General features: G+C 45.1%; 1 protein-coding gene across 2 annotated transcripts; it reads right to left on the bottom strand.

Moving 5' to 3' along the window:
- Nucleotides 1–110: 110 nt before the first annotated feature.
- Nucleotides 111–16655, bottom strand: rpgrip1l (RPGRIP1 like). 2 transcript variants are annotated; one of them, XM_071461981.1, is made up of 26 exons: nucleotides 16541–16655; nucleotides 15617–15712; nucleotides 14877–15021; nucleotides 14131–14444; nucleotides 13709–13808; nucleotides 13085–13228; nucleotides 12744–12849; nucleotides 11804–11950; nucleotides 11150–11223; nucleotides 10798–10937; nucleotides 10500–10606; nucleotides 10332–10382; nucleotides 10079–10258; nucleotides 9543–9660; nucleotides 8632–9084; nucleotides 8242–8384; nucleotides 7153–7483; nucleotides 6556–6827; nucleotides 6244–6339; nucleotides 5340–5414; nucleotides 5082–5211; nucleotides 4513–4610; nucleotides 3787–3973; nucleotides 3343–3427; nucleotides 997–1133; nucleotides 111–770 (listed from the first exon to the last, which is right to left on the bottom strand). In XM_071461981.1, the coding sequence occupies exons 2-26, from the start codon at nucleotides 15702–15704 to the stop codon at nucleotides 634–636; spliced, it is 3858 nt and encodes a 1285-aa protein (XP_071318082.1). In that variant the 5' UTR covers nucleotides 15705–15712; nucleotides 16541–16655; the 3' UTR covers nucleotides 111–633. The 2 variants fall into 2 exon arrangements, with proteins under 2 accessions (XP_071318082.1, XP_071318090.1); XM_071461989.1 differs by lacking the exons at nucleotides 13709–13808; nucleotides 14131–14444; nucleotides 14877–15021; nucleotides 15617–15712; nucleotides 16541–16655 and adding an exon at nucleotides 13461–13675.
- Nucleotides 16656–17063: the final 408 nt, after the last annotated feature.

Genomic DNA, 17063 nt, shown 5'->3' with positions numbered 1-17063 from the left:
ACCAGATCCATATTTTTTACCTTGGATCAGAGCTGTGTGATGATGATGATGATGATGGTGATGATCTTCCAACAGCAGCAGGTTGAAGTTAAAGTGTAAAATAAACTTGATACAGAAATTCACTCTTTATTAGAGCACAATACAAAACATCACTGAGGAAACATCGGATTTAAGGCACGTTTCTCTCCTAGAAACAGACACTATAGAGACACATGATTCAGTCTGAACTGTGAATCTCAGGTGAGTCTCTTCACCTGTTTCAACACACTCAGACTAATTCATCAAAAACATCATTAAATAATGAAATAAAAACGGATCCCTCTGTAAACACAGATCATTCTAACAGCTGCTGTACAACATTTACACATGTTGGTTCCTCTTTAATATAGTCACTGACAGTTCATGAGATTAGTCCTGGTCCGGTTTTTATTGAGACATCCACCTGCTCACTGAGGACAGGTCTGTTCTTCAGCTGAACATGACCAACATCTGGCCCTGACTAGAACTAGATGTAGAACCACACTGATACAGACCAGGGGAAAACCCGTCCTGGGGAGACTTCAGGTATGAAGATGACAGCTGGTCTTAGCTTCTCTGGTGTGTTGGGTCACATGATGCTGAGTCAGTGCCACCTCAAGCTGATGGAAGCAGGGATGAGACCAGGGTTCCTCCAGAGTCCTGGTCCTGCACGATGGCCTGCAGAGCCTCCAGTCCCTCCACAGACACGATCAGACTGCCGACCACTTCACTGCTGTCCTCCACATCCAGAACTGCAGAACACACACACACACACACACACACACACACACACACACACACACACACACACACACACACACACACTCCTGCTGGTCGTCACAGTCTGTGTGTGTGTGTGTGTGTGTGTGTCTCTGTGTATGTGTGTGTCTGTGTGTCTCTGTGTGTGTGTGTGTGTGTGTGTGTGTGTGTGTGTGTGTGTGTGTGTGTGTGTGTGTGTGTGTGTGTGTGTGTGCTGACCGTTCAGACTGGTCTCTGTCAGGTCTCGTTGTTTCTCCAGGATCTCAGGGATCCTGATGAAGGCCACTCCCACGTCCTCACACTCCCTCTCCTGCTCCTCCTCCTCTGGAGGCTCACTCACCACCGTGAACCGGATCCTGTCAAACATCAGCAGGACTTCAACATCCTCCCTAATTGGCTCTAAACTGGTGATGTCATACCTCCTGCAGGTGCTTCCAGAATCTTTAATGATTGACTGTCGGTGTGATAATTATTATGAAAGATCATTTAGGTTGTAACTTCCAGGATCAATGATTCTGCTGATCATTGATGTTTGACTTATCTTTACCTGAGCTCACGACAGGTGAACCTGACTCATGTGAGAATTATTTCAAGTCTGATTAACTTATCTTTATCAACTGGTTATGTACCGCAGGCTTTTAAAGTTGCAGTAATTAAACCTCGACTTAAAAAGCCTACTCTTGATCCAGATGTTTTAGCCAATTATAGACCTATATCCAACCTCCCCTTTATTTCCAAAATCCTTGAGAAGGTTGTTGCAAACCAGTTATGTGATTATTTGCACAGAAATGGATTTTAGAGTCCATCATAGCACAGAAACAGCTCTGGTTAAGGTTACCAATGATCTCCTCATAGCCTCAGACAATGGACTTGTCTCTGTACTTGTTCTGCTAGATCTTAGTGCTGCATTTGACACCATCAATCATAAGATTTTATTACAGAGACTAGAACATATGGTCGGCATTAAAGGAACCGCACTAAGCTGGTTTAAGTCATATCTCTCAGATAGACTCCAGTTTGTTCATGTTAATAATGACTCTTCTATCAACACTACAGTCAGTCATGGAGTTCCACAAGGTTCGGTGCTAGGACCAATACTTTTCACTCTATATACGCTTCCTCTAGGAAACATTATTAGGAGGCACCAGATAAATTTCCATTGTTATGCAGATGACACCCAGCTGTACTTATCCATGAAGCCAGGTGAGACTAACCAGGTAGCCAAGCTTCAGGTGTGTCTTAAGGACATAAAAACCTGGATGACCAGTAATTTCAGACAAAACTGAAGTTATTGTAATTGGCTCAAACCACCTCAGAGATACACTATGTGATAATATACTGACTCTGGATGACATCACCTTGTCCTCCAGTGCTACAGTCAGAAACCTTGGTGTCATTTTTGACCAGGACTTGTCCTTTACTTCACATATAAAGCAAGTCTCTAGGACAGCCTTCTTCCGCCTGCGCAATATTGCAAAAATCAGACCCATTCTGTGTCTAAAGGAAGCTGAAAAGCTAGTTCATGCATTTGTTACCTCAAGACTGGACTACTGTAACTCTTTATTGTCAGAATGTCCCAAAAATGCAGTAAAAAGCCTCCAATTGATCCAGAATGCGGCAGCACGAGTACTGACAGGAACTAGGAAACCAGATCACATCTCTCCTGTGTTAGCTTCTCTGCATTGGCTCCCTGTAAAATCCAGGATAGAATTTAAAATCCTCCTCCTCACCTACAAAGCCATTAATGGACAGGCACCATCGTACCTTGGAGAGCTGGGGGTTCCCATGATGCACTGGGCTCGCTCTCTCTCTCTCTGTCCTCATTCTGCAGGTCTCTCTGCCTCTGGAGCAGCAGGATCCAGATCCACCACTACTCATCATTACTATTAACCACTGTTATCTGTGATCATTATTGATAACACCATTACCTACACAGCTGTTCCTGGTCTCTCTCTCTCTCTCTTTTCTCCTCTCTCCTCCCCCCACCCCCCCTTTTTCTCCTCCTAAACCCAACCGGTCGAGACAGACCCCCCCACCCTGAGCCCGGTTCTGTTGGAGGTTTCTTCCTGTTAAAAGGGAGTTTTTCCTCCCCCCTGTCGCCAAGTGCTGCTCTTTGTGGGAACTGTTGGGTTTTTCTCTGTAACAAAGTAAGGTCTCGACCTGACCCTGTAAAGAGCCTTGAGATAATGTATATTATGATTTGGCGCTATACAAATAAAATTGAATTGAATTGAATTTTTTCAGTGGAAAGTCTCTTTAAAGTTTCATGCTGTTGTTCTGCCTTGCTCTGTGTTCACTGATGCAAAGTGAAGTGATTGGACCTTGATCTTAAGGGGGCAGGTCTAACAGCCGTGCAGGTAGCTCTGATTTTATTCCAGGTGTGGAGAAATAGAAACTGCTGATTCACTCCTGATATTTAAAGTGACGGGACACAGCTGAAGTTTTCCTTCTTTTACTGAACACATGTGACCTCTGAACCCCCTCCAGTAAAACTTCATTAATCCAGCTGTGTGTGAGTCTCTCAACCTTCTCACTAAACGGCTCTGTCCTCAGGTGTGCTCTCACCTTTCCATCGGGGGGTTTCGTCCCTGCAGGACTCCCCTCAGCAGCCGCCGCCTCGCCCCGTTGTCCTCAGCGTCCACAGGAACGACTGAAGCAGAGACACACAGGTGACGTCTCCTCAGGATTTGACATCAAACTATATTTACAGCTGCTGCAGAGAAACATGATCTCATATTCAAAAGTAGCCTCGTCCACTTGTCGTCATCAGTGATGTAATAACGATGACTGTGAGTAGTTGTATCAACGCTACCTTCACTGTCAGACGTGTGTGTTTGTGTTAAAATACCTCAACACAACGTTGTTTATATGGTGATGTGTACACCAGTGTGATGTGATGCGGCTGTAAAGACACGGCGACAGCAGAGACGCCTCAGTTGTTGTGTAGTTATTTCTCTGCTGGACTTTGTCTCCACCAGCAGTGAAACAAAGACCAGGTCCAGGTCTCACCTTTGCTGTAGTTGTAGTTGATGCTCTTGCCCTGGGGGGGTTTGGGCAGGGAGAGGGGGGTTTCCTCCGTGGGCAGATCCAGGAAGGAGTACTCCACAAACAGACGCACCACACTGCTGTCCCGGGCCACGCGGGACTCCGGCCTCAGGCTCAGAGACACAATCTCCACCCGGACTCGCTCCGAGGGCTGAGGAAGACATGGACCAGAGCTCATCAGAGTCCAGTTCAGCTCCGGTGTCCTGCTGTACCCACATCATTGTTACACACCCCCCCCCCCCGATCAGCTGATTCATGGATTCATTCACTGACAGAAGGAAACATGTTTCTGTCGTTTAACATTTAAACTGACTCAAGATCTCTGTGTTGTGGATGTTGTTCAGACGTCTGATGTTATTTATGTTTAACATAGAGACTCAGTGTAATTAGTCTCTCCTGACTGGACAGTGGACCGACTCTCCATCTTCTCTTACAAATAAATAATGAATGTGTGAATGAACAGAGTGAGTGCTCAGAAACAACCTCCTGATCGTACGCAGAATAAAATCGAACTCAACCTCCACAAACACCTTCACAAATCACAGCGTGAGTTCAGCTGTGTGATAACAACATGATAACAACACAACAATCCCCCGAACCACTGATTTATTCCATCTGTTCTGTCCCTGCACAATGACTCCATCCTCTCCAGGTGTGTGGGAGGTAAACAGAGGGAGGGGCTTCACTGACCTTCCTCCATGTGGCCTGACCGTGAACGATGCAGTCATCGCTGTCGGACTGAGTCAATTCGCTCTGATCCTGTTTGGCTGCTGGAGCCTCCTCCACATCTGAACGGAGATAAATCATTGGTAGAAAACAAGACCCTGTGACTGTGAAGAAGGAGCTGTGAGCTGTGAGTGTGGGAAAACAACAGTCTGCTTTAAAGAAAGAAATAAACAGTGAATTATAAAGATTTGAACACATTGTCTCCTGGACTCACCTGGCATCAGGTGGGTGGCTAACACAGAGCAACAAGCTGAGTGAGGCGTTCGCTGTCATTAACATTAATGAGCTCTGCCCTAAAGATTATTGGCAGCATATTCAATATTAATGTCTGTTCTACTCAGGAAACCCTGAGACAAAAACATCAGCACCTTTAAGACATAGTGCAGGGCGTAAACACAAGAAGGCTGCTGCAGAACCACAGAACAAGAGAGAAGCTACAGAGTCTGAGTGGATCCAAAACCACATCAACAACCTGTTCTTATTGATTACTGTCAGTGAGCCTCACAATCAATAATCAATACACACTTCCTCACCTTGGACTAAATCCTCAGAGACTTCAGAGTCATCAGAGCAGGACTGGGAGCTCGCTGGGACCAGCTGTCCTTCAGAGAAGTGAGACTCATCTTCATCTTCCTCTTCCTCTGGAGTCACTTTTGACTGCACCTGTGATTAACACACACAGTCACACAGAGTCCACCTGACACTGCAGCAGAGAGCAGCAGCTTCAGGACGTATCCACACCCTGTGGTTTAATACAGTCAGTAAGTTTCCTCTTTACTGTCTGAGTTTACCTGTACACCAGGTGATGATATCATCTCTCTGTTGTCTGCAGACTCACTGAGACCTGCTGAGCTCCGGTCCTCACCCTGACAGAAGATACAGCACAACATCAAACATGTTTATATCAGTCTGACTCTCTGCTGTCAACAACTCCAATAAAAACACACACAACTGTCCTTCAACAAGGCCAGGTCTAGACCCAGCATCTGTCTGGACCACATCCTTTCCAGTGTCAGCTGGTTTGTGTCTAGTATGAGCTGGTTTCAGTCTAGTGTCAGCTGGTTTGTGTCTAGTATGAGCTGGTTTCAGTCTAGTGTCAGCTGGTTTGTGTCTAGTATGAGCTGGTTTCAGTCTAGTGTCAGCTGGTTTCAGTCTGGTATCAGCTGGTTTCAGTCTAGTATGAGCTGGTTTCAGTCTAGTGTCAGCTGGTTTCTGTCTAGTGTCAGCTGGTTTCAGCCTAAAATCAGCTGGTTTCAGTCTAGTGTCAGCTGCTTTTAATCTAGTGTCAGCTGGTTTCAGTCTAGTGTCAGCTGGTTTCAGTCTAGTGTCAGCTGGTTTTAATCTAGTGTCAGCTGGTTTCAGTCTAGTGTCAGCTGGTTTCTGTCAAGTGTCAGCTGGTTTCTGTCTAGAATCAGCTGGTTTCAGTCTAGTGTCAGCTGGTTTTAATCTAGTGTCAGCTGGTTTCAGTCTAAAGTCAGCTGGTTTAAGTCTAGTATCAGCTGGTTTCAGTCTAAAGTCAGCTGGTTTCAGTCTAGTCTCAGCTGGTTTCCGTCTAAAGTCAGCTGGTTTCAGTCTAGAGTCAGCTGCTTATAATCTAGTGTCAGCTGGTTTCAGTCTAGTGTCAGCTGGTTTCAGTCTTAAATCAGCTGGTTTCAGTCTTAAATCAGCTGCTTTTGGTTCTGTTACAAATCTCACCTGGTCGTCTGCAGCTGTGAGGTCGATGAATGTGACTCTCTTGGCAGCCAGTCCGTCTCTTGCTGGTGTCTTCTGTCTGAGTTTTGGTTGTGGGGCCTGATGGTGAGAAAACATTCAGACAGAAAAACATCCAAAAACACTTTGTCCAACAGCAGGACAAATACACCTCTTTATTCACTTTCTGCACCATAATAAAAACATACATCTGAATTAAATTTGTTTTGGTTGTCCTGCTTGTTTAAATGGTAAAACAGACACTGGCCTCAGCAGCACCAGTAGCTGAAGCACGACTGTATCGATTAATCTCCTGACCTTAGATGCAGGAATATCAGGGAGAGAGGTGGAGAGGTGAAGACGATCTCGGTACTCCTCCTCCTGCAGTATCTCTTCCAGGTCTCTGTCCCTCAGGAGTTTGTCTCCCTTCTCTTCATCCACACCGAGTTCTTTCTTCTGCTCAGCAGGCTCCTCTGGAGGCTCCTCTTCAGGGATGAACTCTTCAACAGGGTGGTAGGTGGACTTCCACCTCAGAGTCACCTCTATGTGGCCGGCGGGGAGTCCAGAAGGGTCGGTCAGTGCAAACACACCTGAGGGACAAACAGGACAAACCTCAATGTTCAGGTGAGGGGTGAATCGTCTTCAAGAACCTGAGCAGGTCCTGCTGCCTCAGTAAACCTCTGAGAAAATGATCTTCATCCAGCAGCAGATATTTTTTACTTTTGTCTGTAATCATCTGATTCTGGGCTTAAATAATAAGTGAAATATGAAATTGATTATGAAAATTGATCATTGGTTGTATCCTTGAACCAAACAGAAAAATGAAACATGAAAAACTAGTTTAGACAAGATCACACCCTGAGGAAGACCAGAGTCCTGCAGCCCCAGACTCACACAGACCCCGGGAAGCTTCACCTGTGATCCTCTCGTCCTGAGCCAGTGACAGCAGAGGGACTCTGGCCTTGCCCAGGTACACGTCCATGTGCTCCTCCTTGTAGTCGAACACATAGAGCTGAAGGAGCTCAGTCTTCAGGTACTGGTCCAGACCTTCATCCATCAGGACTGAGTAGGACCTGAGGTCATTGAAGTAGGGGTCACAGTCATCATGAACAGTGGCAGTAGGGTAGTCGGAGAAGTCGAAGAACTTGTAGACCACGTAGGGACTGGGCTGCTGGAAGCTCCTGGGCCTGAGGTCTCGACAGCCGTGGACCGTGATGAAGAGCTGGTTCCAGCTGCTGCTCGGTGTCTGAGGAGCAACATGAGACGGTTCATCTACAGACTGAACTGAACCTTCGACACAGCTCCTGTCAGTCTGCAGCTCTGTCTGTACGAACAGGACCGTGGCTCAGAAACTCTTCTGAAGATCAATTCACTGTTCAAGCTAAAATACACATACTGACTGTGTCCTGCTCTTGTTGTGATGTTTGGTTCTTCTGCATCATTACAAACAAATAAAAAACAGACAATTCGATGATTTCATTATTTTTTGCAGTTTCAGTTTCACCTGACAGAGCTGCTGATTTGTGTACAGCCTCTCTGCTCACCTGACTGATCAGGCATCTCTGGGTTTCTAGGTCCAGGTAAAGTTTCATATCTCACAGAGAATCACAGAGTTTAATCTGTCTCAGTCACACTGGTTTTGGAAGAAAGGAGACCCAAAGGTAAAGATAAAGCCTGCAGTTACACTCCATGAATTTATTGCCGTTAACATCAGAGTCTTGTTGGTGTTTCCTGGCTGATAGCTAAAAATAATCATTTCTAATGATATAATTAATTCATTTAGTTAAAATCAGATTTTGCTCCTGCAGCAGGAGCAGTCATAGTGTTTAACAGACACACACAGACACACACAGGGACTAACACCACTGCCTGCAGCAGCTACAGTCTCATCTGAAGCACCTGAAAGCCTGCAGGTGGTGGTCAGTGATGTTCCCGCTGTTTCTGTCTGAAACTGACAGAAACAGCAGAAGTTTTAATGAAATGACTGAAGTTAAGAGCAGGTACCTGTGCGTCTTCGTTCAGGGCGGTGTGGATGTAGCCCACAGCCTTGACCTTCTCCTTATAGAGGCGGATGGTTTCCGTCATGGGGATCCTCAGCCTCAGCCAGAAATCCACAGAGCCCACAGACCGCACCTCATCAGATGTAGCTGAGGAGGAAACACAGTTAAATGTCATTTATTTACAGTTCATTTAAATCCTAATTATTATAATTATTAATATTATTGTTGTTGATGGTTACAGTCAGACCTGGACCTGGACTTGGACCTGTCTAGTTCTTACTGCTTCTTTACTGGACTAACAGCCTCCAGAAAAGAAACACATTTTACAAACCACTTCTTCAGACTGTGCTGACCAAGTCTAAACCCTGTGTGTGTGTCTCAGGGTCTCACTCACCGACCAGCGGTACCGTCCCATGAACCTTCCCATCATGCTCTAGCAGCTGCTGCAGTCGCACTTGTCCGGTGGCCAACGTCCTCCAGTCCAGACCCAGAGCCTGATGCAGCTCCACAGTCACAGAGGATCTGCTGAGGTAGTCGAGGAGGCGGTCGTCCATGTTCACCACGTACCTGGACGTGAAGCCGTACTTGGGTTTGTGGCCCGTCACCACCGGAGTGGAGTGCAGCTCGAACAGGTAGAAGGAGTATGTACAGAAGGTGGACGGTTCAGCGTCACCCAGAGCCTCCAGGGCAGACGGAGACAGCATGGCACTGACTATCTGCAGCTCCAGAAGGTTTTCTCCATGCTCCAGGTGAAGAGCTTCGTCAAAGTCATCCTCTTCATCCTCATCTGTGACGTCTGGTTTAAAGACGTAGGTTTTGGTGCCGTAGGCGACGTCTCTGAGCTGAGCTGAGGAGCAGAATTCAGACAGAGGAGATCTCACTGCACAGTCCCACATCAAACCCTGAAGAGGAGCTGCTGGTTCCTTCTCACTGCTCCGTTAATAAAGAGTGAAGGACAGTGACTATCAGTCTCTAAACACCACAGTACTGATGATGATGAGGAGGAGGAGGAGCAGTCTGGTCAGACATGAGACTCTTCATCACTGCAGTTGTGAACAGAACACGTCATCATACTTTTTAGCTTCAGCTGATTGTTAATATGCAGCTCTGTGATTGGCTGTTCAGTTTCATGCTCATCATAAACTGCCAGGCACATCTTCATCCTCTGCTCTTCAGTTACAACACTTCTCCTGTAACAGAGCAGCTACACTGATCACTGGCCTGGGTGTAGTTTGACTAGATCAGGTTTTGGATGGTGGTCCATTATAGTTTGACATAATACAAATACAGATATTTGTTTTTTACCTTCCAGTTTCTTGATCTTTGCCGTCCTGGAGTCGAGCAGCTGAGCCTGTTGCTCCAGCTTCTGCTCAAACTCCACCCTGTCACTTTTCATCTTCTGTTTCACAGCCTCCAGCTCCATCTGCACATTTTATCAGAGAACAATCTGAGGCCACCAGGACACATCCCTTCTGCTGCACATTACACCAGAACATTTATCTGTGAGTGTCCGTCTGTTTAAATCAAACAGTAACTGTGACGTTAGTTCACATCGTTTATGACAACACAGCAACACGAGGAATCATGAAGGTGCAGACACACAAAGAGTTTTAAAGGCCAAATAATCTCAACTGAAACGATCATGTGCTTCACTGCTGAGGACCAGACTGAAGGTAAAAACCAGGAAAGATGAACCAGTCACTGTCCCAGTTAACCCAGTACCATTTGAATTTGTTGTCAATTTTTAAACTAAGTTTGGTCTAAAAACACATGTAACAAGGAAGAAGAAAGAAGACAAAAACAAAAGCAGCGTCTGTTGGTCTGCATGTGTCCCCCTTCACCTTGTAGTCTTTGCTGATTCTAGTCTCCATGTTCAGGATGTTTCTGGTCTTCTCCAGCTCTTGGATGGTTTCAGCGTGAGCAGCTCGTAGCTCTCTGATGGAGCTCTCTGTACTGCTGCTCCCTCCCTCCTCTACCTCCTTCAGGAAGCCCAGATCACCACTCTTCTGGGACCTACGTGTCTTGGTGGGGGGGGGAAATCAGTGAAAACCAGACTCTCACAGTGTTTTTAAAAAGCTTTCTTTTTCCACTCACCTTAATCAGCAGCAGTGCCTCAGTCAGTTCAGCCAGGTCGTACTCGTTCTCCTTTAACAAACACATCATGACTTTAATCAGCTGTTCAGAGGAAACACGCCTCCACAGCAGGTTGTGATGTTAGCAGCCAGCTGATGAATGTGTTCATTATTAGTCAGACCAGCTCACCCTGCTGTAGAGCTTCAAACGCTCACTGAGTTCCTCCGTTTGTTGTCTCTGCTCCAGAAACTGGATCTGAAGTCTCTTATTTTCTTCTGTCAGCTTCTCGTTTGTATCTGAAAACACACCACAAATCACTCTGATGAAAACAGGACAGTAAATCTGTTCTCAGTAAAAATCTCTGTCACAGGCACTGATTATTGATAAGCTGAGCTTCATCATGTCAGCGCTGTACATCCCTCTGTCCTCTGCAAACATACACAGAGCCGCACATCAGTCCTGTCTCTAACATGCAGAGTTAAAGTACCGCGCTCAGCCTTGATTTTGTCCAGGATTTCACTTTTGTCGATGAGGTCGGCCTTCAGCGCCGTCTCCAGCTGTGCGATCTGTAACTTCAGCTGCTGTTCCTGAATCTTCCATTTCTGCTGCTGAGACACATCAAAGGCACTGGAAACACAAAAGATGGTGATAATGATTATTATCTAATTATAACAATAATGAATCAAAGTGAGAAGTGATGCTGCTCATCCGTAATGAAGCTTTAATATTTCAGTAGTGTGACAGTCCCGCAGATTGAAACAACACCTTCACCTGTCCTCAGTGGACCAGACTAAAGCATCTACCTGAAACCGTCAGGAGCTTTGAACTCAGGCTCTCACCTGTTTACCAGCTTCTCATTGTTCTCCTTCAGCAGGTCCCGCTCCTGCTCCAGTTCACTGATCTGCTCCTGCAGCTAAGCAACACAAGACGGACAGAGATGAGCCTCAGACCGAGCTCGGAGCTCCATCCCTGCTGACTGGTCATGATCCAGGGCTCTGATGTTGACAGTCAACAGTTTCAGACATACTCTGATTTGAAACCAGCTGATTGTCCATCAGCTGTTATCAGCTGATAATCAGAAGCTCTGTCAGCAGCTGTTGGGGCAGAGGGGGGTTATTCTGGAGTTTTTTCATCATCAGGACCAAGTGTCTTTTCCTTGTTGTAATAAAATACTGAATGTTTCCTTTAATGATTCATCTTTAAAACACGTGTTCTGACCCAACTTTCCAAAGTCAAATATGTGTGACCGAAATGTTCTTGTTCATATTTGACCAAAAGCAGCAGAGTGGACTCTGCTGTCCAGGTTACACTGAGGAGTTTACTCCAGAAAGAGAGAGGAGCCCAGAGACCTCTGAGTGCTGAGGGGGGGTCAGGGTCTGAGTCTGTGGAAGCAGAGAGGAGCTGTGCCCTGTAGACCAGCACCAGAGTTCTGACCTGGTTGAGACATCTTCAGACCAAACGTGAGACATTTCTCATTGTAGTGTATTAGTCACCTGCTTCATCTTCATCCTGGATATGGTGGAGCTCTGCAGCTGCTTCTCCAGGTCCAGACTCTTCAGCCTCTCGGCTTTCAGCTGCTCCGACAGCTCGTCCACCTTGAGCATCGCTGCGTCGTGACTGGCCTTCAGCGTCAGCTGACTCTGAAACCCACATGATCACATTCAGGACAACAACGTTTACTTTGATTCTCTGTAGAACAGCACCTCGTTCCTCAGAGGCAGGTAAACCCACTGAAAAAGGTGTCTGACTCCTTTCACACTGTCAGACGAGTTTTTCTGTTCAGACTGAGGACACACAACTGCAGAGAGCAATGTCATCACACACACACACACACACACTGAGCTCTGAAAGATGTCACAGCAGGAAAAGGAGTAAAAATTAGCGAGTTGACCTGGATGTTGTGGTTACATCACTGATAAATACCCATGACTACTGCAGAGTCATGTGACCCGGGAGTGAATGCTGATTGTGCCCTTTCACACTGATGACAAATGACTGATGTTAGTTGGCTTTTTCACCAGTGGGCTCAACATTAAAGGCATCAGTAGAAACTGAACATTATTATCTTTCTAATGGCTGAATTTATTGCAGGTCTGTTGTACTGGACTACGCCAAACTTCACAGGTGTACCTAATAATGTGGCCAGTAAGTGTATATGTGAAGGGTCATCAGTGAGGAGTTATATTAGGTCTTTTTGTGTCAGTCGTGCTTTGACTCTTTTTCTTAACTAACAGTAAAAGTACGATTTAAACAGGAGGTGGACAACCTCGTTATGAGAGAGACGGATCTCATGAAATAACAGAACGAGATGGAAAATCATGAGGTGAAGTTGAGCAGAGACCATCTCAGATTCACTCTCAGAGACAACAGATGAGCTGCGTATTGATTTCTCTGTATTGAATTCATGATTTTCCTGCTGTAAAAACATCTCACCTCTTGTAGTTGCAGGAATCGACCCTCCAGCTCTGTTACAGCGTTGGACCTGTCAGACAGCTGCTTCTGCAGTTTGATCATCGTCACGTTGTTGTTCACATGTGACCTGACAGAGAAACCAGATCCATGTGCATCATGAACCTGGATCCTGACTGTTTACACACAATCAATAGTTCTCACATTTAATGAGGTGGAGTCAAAGGCTCGTGTCCACAGACATTTCTGTTTTCATATCTGCAGCTGTAGTAAACACCAACACATGTCTCCATGTTTCCACACTCAGCCTCTCATCAGTGAATGAAGACCACATCATTGCAGCCAATCACAAAACAGGCCTGTACCTCAGGTTGTTGTTCTGCTGTTGTCGGACCTGCAGGAGTCTCTCTTCATACTCTGCCTCCCTCTTCCTCAGTGCCTCCCTCAGCAGCTCTGAGGCTCCCTCTATCTCCTCCATGTGGCTCCGCTGAGACTCGATCACATTCTCTCTGGTTCACACACAAACAACGTTTAACTGGTAAATGTTCCCATCAGGTGAAAACTCTTTTAATATTGGAGTCATTTGAGTAAAACAGAGAATAAAAGTGTGAAGGACTGAGTCTACAAAGCTGAGTGAAACACTAGTCATCACTCTGCCTCTGTAACAGCTGGAGCGATTAAAGCAGATTTGCACCTGTTCTGACAGACATGAGTGATGCAGCCTGTGCAGACGGCTCTTACCTGAGAGATTAAAATCTTTGGATCATGTTATTATTCGGATGCTCATGGCACAGCAGAGACAGGTATGTTGATGCTACACAACAATCCCAACACGTGTAACAGTTTATCAAAGATGCAGGATGTGTTAACATCTGAGTTATCTTGTTTCTGTCTAACACACTCGACCTCTGTAATTGCTGGAAGCAGGTTTGATGTATGTGGTGATGAGACTGATGGACAGCTGCCTGCCGGTCATGTGCAGCACTCACAGGTTGCGGATCTCAGCCCTGGCCTCCTCCAGCAGGCTGTGTCCGTACCGAGGCAGCTGGCCAGTCGGAGGCCTCCCACCTCCCTCCAGACTCCTCATACCTGCAGGAGACAAAATCAAAGAGTGTGTTCACAGAGGATTTGTTTTAACACAATCATCCATTTCCTCATCCAGAGCAGGTCTGAGAGTCAGAGACAGGGATCACTGTAGGAGAGACTCACTGTAGGAGGATGAACTGGGTTTTAAAAGGTCTTGAACTAAAGGAGACAGTGAAGTAAACATGCAACACTTAAACGATGCTTCATGACCATCAGTGAGTTTCACAGGTTGAATTTACAGACATTACATTAAACCAGCAGTAAGTTCATTAAAACAAAGTTATCTCCTCTGCTGTAGACTTCACATTAAATATCTGTCCCTCACTTTTCGGTCGTGTCTGAGAAGGAGAGGGAGAGTCGTCTCTCAGCTTCTTTAGTCCAGAGTTGACTCTTGACTGGACGTAGCCGTATGGTGACGGCCTCCTGCTCTGTGAGTTGATGAGCTGCTGTTTGGCCACGAGCAGACGCTGTTTCAGCCCCTCGTTTTCAGCCTGTAGTCCCCGGACCTTCTCCTGGAGCTCCTCCATCATCTCCTCCATCTCCACGTCTCGAACCCTGGAGGCCAGCTGGGCTCCCCCTGCTGCCAGCTGCTCCATACGACCTCTGTCCTTCACCAGCCTCATCAGCTTGGTGCCAAGCCTGAAGGTGGAGACAGATGATTAAACTAAGAGTTCAAGCTAAGGAATGATCACCGTGTCACTATGTGGAGGTTACAGAGGCTCTGCACCAGTTTCACACGTGACGCTCAGTTTTACCTGCACTCAGGACTAAGTGTGAGGTTATTTCCTTCTGTGCTGCACAGATTTTGACCACTCTGTGTTTAACGTGTCTCCTGTGAGTCCCCAACATTATGGACATGCAACAACAAATGGCTACAGTGGAAAAAGGTTCTTTAAAGGACATTTACCACATTTACAAGCACATATGAGACCAGAGTTCTCTGGCATGTAAATGTAAAGTATAAATACTCAATTAATTGTCATTTCTGAAGTCAAAACTTTGTCACATGTGATGTTTTATTTTTCTCTGTTTCTTTTTACTGTGAAGTGAAAATATGTGTGTGAGTCTCACTTCTTGATCTTGTCGTCCTGTTTGTGAATATGCTGTTTGAGGAGCAAGGTCTCCTCATGGAGGCGCAGGAACCGATCCTCCAGCTCCTCCCTGGACACCCGAGAGATGTCTTGTCGCGCCCGAGCATTTTGGTACACCGCTGAGTCTGTCACCAGAGAAAAACTATTCTCATCGGTTGTTTTGTTGTTTGTAGATGATAATAAATAAACAGAGAGGATCAACATGACAAGCAATGAGCAAGAGATGTCAGTGTCCTGACAACAGTTATATGAGTAGAGAATGCACAGGTAACATAGACGAGGACAGGAAACAGAGAGATATCTGTGGGAAAACATAAATAGCAAATGACCAAACTTAGTTAGTTAGATGGACATGAGGAGGATGTAGGATTGTGGGGCCACTTGTAAAAACAATCATTGTCAGATGCCTCTGCCTGACACACAACAGGTTTATACTGTCCTCCTTTCTTCTTCATACAGGACTAATGAGTGAATCTACTTCCTGCTTATAAGAGAATGCTTACTCACAATAATTATCCTGCTTATTTAGACTTGACGTTATTCATTTACACGAGACACAATTTCAAATTTCCATGCAGCAGTAAACATACCACAAATAAAGTTGCACACCGAATATTAACAATTTATATCCTTACACTCTTCAGCAAGTAATTGGAAACACTAATAATCAGGTTTAACCCCTGTCTAATGCTCCCGGGGTGTCTCACAGTTAAGACAGACCTTGAGAACCAGCTGCGAGTCGGGACAGGTTGACTGTGATGTCTCTGACTGGGACATCTGCTGCTGTCTCATCGAGCAGAGTGGACATGTTTCAGTCTGAAAATAAAGTTCTTCATTAAACACAGCCACTTCATGCCAAACACTGGGTCGGTATATAGTCCTAAATTAAAACAGACGGTCGGTAGTGTACGGAGATAATGTTACGCCAAACTCCATTTATAAATACATAATTAAAAACTAATTTCGTTGTGTAGATCAAAAGGTGAACGGCAGAAAAAGATTTAAGATTTTATATTGATGGCTTGTGTCTTCTAATGTATTCGGCAGACAACTGACACCCCTGAACTGCCCTATATTATAACATTGTTTAGATTGTTATTGCAAAAGTTTCACGATGCCACAGACATCACTGCTGAACATAAAACAGAGCAATACGGGCACCAGATTCTAAAATTTAGAACTACATTGAAAAACGTGCTGCTTGGTGTATTGAATATTTGCCGAACTGAAAACTGCTATTTTAAAATTCTTTAAAGTCTTCAGTCATTTGTCTGAAATAATATCTAACGTCAATTTCGTCGGTGAGCAAGAAAAGATGCCAGATTTTAAACGGAGTCTGGCTAACCATCCTTTAGATTTGTGAACGTGACATTATCTTGAGTTAAGTAGAATATCTCAAATAAAACTCAACGTTAACGTGCGGGTGCCAGAAAAAACTGACGTCTAGTATTTGTTGTTTTCTATCTCAAATCATCATTCATCAAATTTCAAACTTGCGGTGAGTTAGCTACGTTAGCTAACGTTAGCTCAAGTCTGCAGCTAACGGGCTAGCTCTTCTAATGATGATAATATATCACAGTGGTGAAATATGTGGGTTCGAATAAAAAAACATACATTTCGTGCTTATTTTAAAACGTTTCTTACCTTTTGTGGCGACTTTATTCAGTTCAGAGCATCGGTTGCTACTGAAAACATAACAGTTCGTCATGTCGTTATGATACAACCGCGCATGCGCGGTGCGAAGGGACTTGTGGAAAATGTAGTTTACTTTGCACTAAAAACTTCTTACAGCTGTAATTGATTTTAGTGGCTCATTTTCACACCAAAGGTGTAACATTTATTTTTTACTACACTAACATTCAGCTGTAAAACTACATTAGGAAACCGGGTCTCTTTGGTTGTGTTTCTTTTGAATTGCTCTTGAGGTTTCATGTATATTTCCATCGCACTGCTCCCTCTACCAATGGTGGAAAGTAACTAATTGCATTTACTCATGTACTGTATGTAAGTATACTTTTGAGGTACTTTACATGAGCATTTCCATTTGTTGCTACTTTATATTTCAGTCCAGTTCAGAGTGTGTGGAGCCCAGAAAGAAGAGCCACCGCTGAGTGGAAGCTACTGGAGATCCATATAAAGGAGAAAGGAAAAAATATAAATTATGACA

The sequence above is a fragment of the Trachinotus anak genome, unplaced genomic scaffold (genome assembly GCF_046630095.1).
Source record: "Trachinotus anak isolate AG129_WGS33_773 ecotype Australia unplaced genomic scaffold, CSIRO_AGI_Tana_v1 ptg000002l, whole genome shotgun sequence".
Taxonomy (NCBI): Eukaryota; Metazoa; Chordata; class Actinopteri; order Carangiformes; family Carangidae; genus Trachinotus; species Trachinotus anak.
Note: the sequence above shows the minus strand (reverse complement) of the source record. Positions and strands in the feature narration are given on the sequence as shown.